Source organism: Nicotiana sylvestris, chromosome 1 (assembly GCF_000393655.2).
Source record: "Nicotiana sylvestris chromosome 1, ASM39365v2, whole genome shotgun sequence".
NCBI lineage: Eukaryota > Viridiplantae > Streptophyta > Magnoliopsida > Solanales > Solanaceae > Nicotiana > Nicotiana sylvestris.
Window position 1 is genome coordinate 46,505,486 of NC_091057.1, and position 7,674 is coordinate 46,513,159.

Below are 7,674 nucleotides of genomic sequence, written 5' to 3' on the forward strand. Positions count from 1 at the left end.
AATAAGTTACTGCATCTATCTTCCCATCAATTAAATGAGCGCCAAAAGAAAAAAGATACGGTAAGAGAGTAAAAACATCACCATTAACGTACAAAATTTGATGTATAAGCACATGACTAACAACTGTATATGTTGAAATGTAAGAAATTAAACAACAAGTCAACAACGACTAAATTAGGAATTATTTAGGCAGAAAAATAACTAGAAGCCAGTACTACTATTAATTAATAAAAACTGAGATTTATTCGCAAAAGAGATCACAGCTTACATAACAAAACGAGAAGCTGAGGTAGAAGTGAACACATTATTTATCACTCCATAATTATATAGCTAGTTAGCTGAAGAAAATTGCAGCACAACGCTACGCACTCTTACTTTACACCCACACATACACACACTCTTTTTCTTTTCTTTTTGTTGCCAAAAGTAACTAATTAATGTCCACCTCTAGCTTATATTATTATTATTGTTATTGAAGTCGAGTATATATCGATTTTTATAAATTATTAATGAATTTAAACCCATAAAGCTCCAGCTCTTTTAAGCATTGGCTTTAAGGAGCGTTGAAGGTGAAGACTCATAACTTCACTTTCACCACCCACCAGTTCACCGCCGATAAAAACGGCGGGAACCGTAGGGTTACAGCCGAGCCTCGAAAGCGCCGCTTCGATTTCTCGGCCGCCTCTCTGCATCTCATCTAGCTCGTGAACTGCAGGGTGAACGCCGAGATCACAGAATAATGATTTAATTGTATGGCTCATACAACAACTACTCTTGCTGAAAATCACCACTGGCTTTTCAGCTACCATTCTGCTTACTCTCTCCATTTAGAAAATATTTAGGGTTTTGAACGTGAAAAAAGAGGGAGAAAATGTGGAAGGTTAAGGATATAGTGGAGTGAATGTTGTTTGAGGTTTTTAGCGACTTGTGGTTCTTTGTAGGGACGTTGAGTTTTGAGGTGAGGAAAAACGAAGGAACAATGAGATATTTATAGAATTCCTTAACGGTGTAGATTTGCTGAGGTTGCAAAAAAAAAAAAAAAAAAGGAATAAAGATTTGCTGAGGTTGCCAAAAAAGAAAATAGATTTGCTGAGGTTGCAAAAACAATTTTTATACACTTCACACTATCATAACAAGTGGAACTAATAATTTGAAAAATTAATAATGTAATGGTATTTACTTTTTCAGTGCATATATCTAAGTTAAATCCAATCCAAAAAAGTAATTCTGAAACTATTAATATTATTACACATGACAATAAATTGTATTGCTTTTTTTCTAAAAACAATATTGTAATTTAGGGTTGGCGTAAATATCCCATACTAATAAAAAAAGTGATTCGAAACTATTATATTAAATTTCCTTTTATTACACATCAACAACAACAACAACAACAACCACCCAATATAATCCCACAAGTGGGTTTAGGGAAGGTAGGATGTACCAACCTTACCCTTACCCTGAAAGGGCAGAGAGACTGTTTCCGATAGACCCTTGGCTATGACAATAAATTGTATTGTATTTCTTTTAAAAAAAATATTGTAATTTAGAGTGGGTGTAAATATAATGTACGAATAAATTTTTCCCCTTGTTAAGAAAATTTCCGTGAATCCTCAAGGAATGATAAGTAACTTTCACACTATTGGAAAGATATTTGGATAGGTTCCAAAATTTACATGAGATCACCAATTTTGATAGTGATGGATAATTTATGTTGGCACTACATTAAAAAAAAAGGTTTAATGTTGCACGATAACGATTCTTTGCATACGGAAATAGAGACGTGTCAATACTGCGGCTTTTCTCTTTTGCTTGATACGACAAATCATTAATTTAAATCACTTTACCCCATTTTTCTTTTATTATCAACTTAATTATTCTTGTTTATCAAAATAGTAATGTCGGTGCCCCATGACTTGACCCATCATCTTTTGTATGTTGCTTAATTTTGCTCCGAAATTAATTAATACTATTAATTTTTCCCATTATATATCTTTTTCTTAGAGGAATAGAAAGTGGACTACATGATGTTTTCTTTCCTTTTTTGGGTTTAAGATCTTTGATTGTAGTTAGCAAAATTAGAAGTTAGAAAGGGATGATTAGGGAATCGGGTCGGGTTAAGATAATCTTGTTTAAGTTTTGATCAGAGTAATTATTTAATTATGATTTATCTTTTTCCAGGAAGAATCTGCTGAGTTGGAGAGAGGGAAGTTGGATTTATCCAATTGGAAACTTTTTTGTGGTCCAACAAATAATGATTCGAATCCAATTCACCAACAAATATATGGAAATGCAAAAGGAAAGAATTTTTGTAATGACATTAATGACCACATGCTTAAATTGTTATTAAGATTATGTGTTTTTGTCTAATTTATATTTTGAAGTCAATATTTAAACAGATATGATTATGTTATCAAGCTTGTATATTCCAACAAAAACAATAAAAGCTTATTTTTAATTTTTATTTTGTATTGCAACTAATTGTTTGAATAACTTGAAATATTGGGAACAATTGCTGAAAACAATGTGTGTAAAGATATTCAGCTATATATAGTAAGCAAATTATGCATCGGTTAATAAATCGAAAAATTTACTAACAAGAAAAACTATAGTACATAACAAGGAGACAAACCTTGAGGTCCAGGATATTATCTTCAACTCCTTTTCATGCACATGTCAGTGCTAGTTACCAGATAAATTGATAAGTCGGACATTTCTTGAGCGACACATAATTAGGTTGATCGATGGTTTCTTTGGTCACGACCAGTGTTTTCAAAGGCGTTATTGGGGCGAGTCCTGAGGCGGGGGCGCACTGCAAACGCACCAGGGCGATAGAAAAAGGCAAAGTTCTTTCGGGCGTACGCACTATACATTGGGGCAAAATGCACGCTTTCTTCTGGGACTTACGCCCTATGGAACTTAGCCAAATTAGGAACAATTTATACAATTCCCAATATTTTTTTCAACCCTTTCACTTTTACCCGCACAAGACTTACCAGAAGCAAATAAAAAAACCCTACGGTGTTGACTTCTCTGTTCACATTAAGTACACAACTCCAAAGGTATAACTTAATCTTTCTTATTACTTTTTTGATTTTTTTGTTTCTTTCTGCTTTATGCCCATCTACACTTCCTTTCCAAATAGTTTAAGTAGAGATTATCCATCCTTGAATCTGATTTTCTTGTTCTATTGTAATTGTATAATCGGTATTTCATAGATTCATATGTGGTTCTTCCAATTGTATGTGCTCCTAGCCTCCTACGGTAAAAAAATTTTACTGGTTGAGATTTAATATTCTTTTTGTATTTTAATCCAACAGTACTTTATTTGCTTGTTTGGAATTCTTAATCCAACGGTGCTTTACTGTAAAAATTTTACTTTATTTGCTTGTTTGAAATTCTTAATCCAACAGTACACTTAAGCCTATTCAAAGTTATTTGCCATGATTTGTGGGTATTGTCATGTTTGCTTCAGCTTTCTGTACCAATTTGATCCCAAATTCGTAATTTTTAAAGAACTAAAAGTATTCAGATTTATCTATTGTACAAAATTCAAATAACGAAATAAAGAAACGCAAAATTAGGAAACAAAAAATGTTCTCCCTTGGTAAAGGAATTTTATGAAATTTGAAGTTCAATAATGTTCTGTTGTATGTAGATTTTCTTCTAATAATTTACATGTTCTTATCTCACTTTACTTGTAGGTAAGCTAAAACGTTACAATGGATGAAGAGGGCTCTAAAAATGCAAGGAAAATAGATGTTGCATGGAAATATTCAATCATGATCCCAGATGAGAAATACTTCCGATGCAAGTTCTGTACTCAACAAATTAGCGGCACAATTAACAGATTGAAGCAACATTTAGCAGGCACCCACAAAGGGATAAAGCCTTGTCCGAAGGTACCGGATGAAGTAGCTGAAGAATGCAAGAAAGCATTACTAAAGCTTCAAAATGTAAAAATCATGAGAAAGGATACTTTGGAAGAAATGCGAGTTGTTGCAACAGGAAGTGGTAACATGAATGGTGAATCAGGTTCTTCTCCAACTATGAGCAATTTGCCTCCAAAGGCTAGAGGTCCGCTGGATGATTTTGTTAGTACTCAAGCAAGACAAGCTACTTTGAACTCCAAATGGAAAAAAGAGGAAAGAAAAGAAGTTTGTCAGCGAATTGGTAGGTTTTTCTTCTCAAGTGGTATACCATTTAATGTTGCAAATGATCCGTACTATTTGTCAATGTTTGAAGGAGTTGCAAATTATGGTCCGGGTTTTGTACCTCCTTCAATGCATGAGCTAAGAACTTGGATACTAAAAGATGAAGTTACAAATATTAACAAGATGTTAGATGAACATAAGAAATCTTGAAGCAATATGGTTGTTCAATTATGTCCGATAGTTGGGCAGATGGAAAAAGTAGATGTTTTATCAACTTTCTAATTAATAGTCCCGCGGGTACTTTTTTTTGAGATCTATTGATGCATCAGACTCTATAAAAAGTGGTGAAATGCTTGCGTTGCATTTAAATAAGATCATAGATGAAGTTGGAGAAGAGAATGTTGTGCAGATAGTAACTGATAATGGTTTTAATTTTATTAATGCTGGAAAAAGAATAATGAAAACTAGGCCTCATATTTATTGGACTCCATGTGCAGCGCATTGGATTGACCTGTTAGGAAAATTAAAAATGCATCAAGACACACTTACAAAAGCAAAAGAAGTGGTGAGATTTATTTATGGACATACATGGGTGTTAGATTTAATGAGATCATTTACAAATAATCATGAACTTCTTCGTCCTGCTGTTACTTGCTTTGCTACAACATATCTCACACTTCAAAGCATTCAAAAGCAAAAACAAGCTCTTAGATCTATATTTTCTTCTGAAGCTTGGAATAAATCTGCTTGGGCTAAGAAACACGAGGGGGTGAAAGCGAGAGCCATAGTTCTGTTTGATCAAAAATTTTGGCCATATATTGCTTATTGTGTGAAAAGTGTTGCCCATTTAGTGAGTGTTTTGAGGGAAGTAGATTCAGAGGAAAAACCATGCATGGGATATTTGTATGATTTGATACATAGGGATAAGGAAAAAATAGCCTTGAATTGTGGATATACTGAAAACATATATGCTCCCATTTGGAAAAGAATTGATGATAGATGGACTCGCCAACTGTGTCGTCCACTTCATGTTGCAGGGTACTATTTGAATCCGCAATTGCGATTTGAGGAAAGATTTTCTATTAACTTTGAGGTCAAACAAAGTTTGTACCAATGTATGGAAAGAATGTTGGATTATGAAGAGGGATTTAAAGTGGATGTTCAGTTAGATTCATATGACCAATTGAAAGGGGATTTTGGATGTCAGATAGGTATGGATTCTAGGAAAGTGAGATCTCCTATGGATTGGTGGATATGCTTTGGCGGGAAGATTCCAGAGTTGACTAAATTTGCAATTCGTGTCTTGAGTCTCACTTGCAGCTCCTCGGGTTGTGAACGAAATTGGAGCACCTTCGAGTCGGTAAGCGTTTATACTTTTACATAAATTTTCTTATTGTTAGTTTGTTTATGATAGCTTAACTTAATGTAAGTTTTCTGATTTTTGCTAGATGATCGCTGCCGACTCGACACTACACTATGGTAGGAAGAGCGGATCGCAATAGCTTTTACCCGAATAGAGGTCCGGGGTCGAATTTTCACAGGGAGCTAGTAGTGGAGTTGTATTTTCTGTCTAGCCTAGAGTTGCGGTTGTGCTTCTAATGTCACTTCAAGCATCTTTTGAGTTTTTGTATTTATAACTACTATTATAAAACTACGGATTAAAGCTAGATTATGCTAGGAGAATATTGCTAAGTTGTAATTAATGGGAAGGAAGAGCACTAGGGTCGTGGGTGGCTAATTGACGGGTAGATATTACTTAGGTTCGATTGACTTATTTGGGGCTTATGCTATAACCGTTGCACAATTTTACCCACTCTCACACCTCTCGGTAGAGAGAGTGATTTTGCCCAACTGACTCTCTCGAGACCAATTGGGTTGGCAAATTAGACCAAGCAACTAGGGTTCAAGTAGGGTGATTACTCTCTCGAGATTTAACCCGTTAATTGGGACTATCATTTCTCATGAGTCCATCCCAATTCCTTGTTGGGTCAATTTTGAGGTCATAAACTCTCTTTCTCAAGAAGAGTTAAACCCACAAAGCTTGAATCAGTGTTTGCAACCACCAATTCTAAATTAAATCATAAAATCAACCCAAATAACAAACACTCATAGTCAATCTAATCCTAGATGGCAACACCCATCAATTACCCACACTAGGGTTGAGCCACAACCCTAGCTAATGGATTTATCTACACATAATTAAAGAAGAAATTGAAGAAATAGATGAAGAACTGCACATATTAATTAATTACTAAGAAGAAAATACAATAATCTATTGTTAATGGGAAGCAAATATGCCAAAAATGGCTACAACACCAAGCGCAACTGTTCTTCTATTCTCATATCTGACCGCTCCCTTAAAAAAATAGTAAAATGTTCTATTTATACTAGGCTGGAAAAACTGGACAAAAATACCCCTGTAGGGTCAGTGCGAGCCGCACAAAATGGACCACGGCCGCACTGGCTCTTGGGCTTCAGTTGTTTGATGACTTGAACTGGGGGATGCGGACCGCGTGGGAGTGTACCACAGCCACGAAGGCAACTGGCGCGGTCTGCGCAGACGTGACCGCGGACCGCGTGAGGACAAATGCCCTTTGCTGAATCCTATGAACGCAGACCGCACAGAGCAGGAGTGCGGCCGCGCAACTTCTTTGCGGGCCGCGTGAATCCTACCGCGGCCGCGTGACCTTAAGCTTGAAAATGTCCAGTCTCTGAACCTCCTAGTGCGGCCGCGGTCATTGTTACGCGGTCCGCACTAGTCCCCTTTTTCTTCACTTCTCTTGGTCTTTGATACTTGAGCAGGTTTCACTCCTTTTTGAGCCGATCTTTGACATTTCGTCACTTTGTCAATCAACCCTGCAATCAAGCACAACTTGTGAGCATTTTGGGACTATTTTTGTATCAATTTATACTCAAAGCATAGGCAAGTAGGGACATAAACACTTTAAAATCCTAACTTATCACTAGATTCATACTAAGAAGAGAAATAGACTTGAGCATCATAGATTAAATGCTCTCGTTTATGTGAGGTACAATACTAGACTGAGAGAAAGGAGCATAAAAAGAAAATTGCAAAAGTTTGATCCAGTTCTAGTAGATGAAGTTGATTCTGATGATGAATGGATTACTGAAAAGGAAGATCCTTCTTGGCTTGATGAAGAGAATTTATATGATATTGATGTTGTTAGGACGGTGCCGCTTACACCATATTAGAATGATCTTACACATGAATCATTCACTGATGTTAGGAGTTTAAGAGATACAAGTGAATCGGGTCCCTCTAACAAAAAACAGAAATCATCAGGTAAGTTATAGTATTCTACTACTATTTTTATAAAGTTGTATGCTACCATCTGTTATGTCAAAATACTAACACTTTTACCTTTTGCTTTTCCTTTTATCTACAAAAAATTAGTGGAAGTCGAGGATGATGAAGGACTAGAAGATGTAGAAATTGATGAGACCCTCGTTTTTGATAGCGATTGATAGAGCAACTATATCTATGGCTAAAAACTGGTGA

The 7,674-nt window shown here is 35.7% G+C and overlaps 2 protein-coding genes across 2 annotated transcripts; one reads left to right on the plus strand and one right to left on the minus strand.

Annotated features, from left to right (window-relative positions):
• Window positions 1-224: 224 nt before the first annotated feature.
• LOC104215223 (monothiol glutaredoxin-S2) lies at window positions 225-956 on the minus strand. Its single transcript, XM_009764977.2, has one exon. It carries the CDS (start codon window positions 825-827, stop codon window positions 516-518), a length of 312 nt encoding a protein of 103 aa, XP_009763279.1. The 5' UTR covers window positions 828-956; the 3' UTR covers window positions 225-515.
• Window positions 957-4,503: 3,547 nt separating this feature from the next.
• LOC104215224 (uncharacterized) lies at window positions 4,504-7,367 on the plus strand. Its single transcript, XM_009764978.1, has 2 exons — window positions 4,504-5,514; window positions 7,122-7,367. Exons 1-2 carry the CDS (start codon window positions 4,504-4,506, stop codon window positions 7,365-7,367), a joined length of 1,257 nt encoding a protein of 418 aa, XP_009763280.1.
• Window positions 7,368-7,674: the final 307 nt, after the last annotated feature.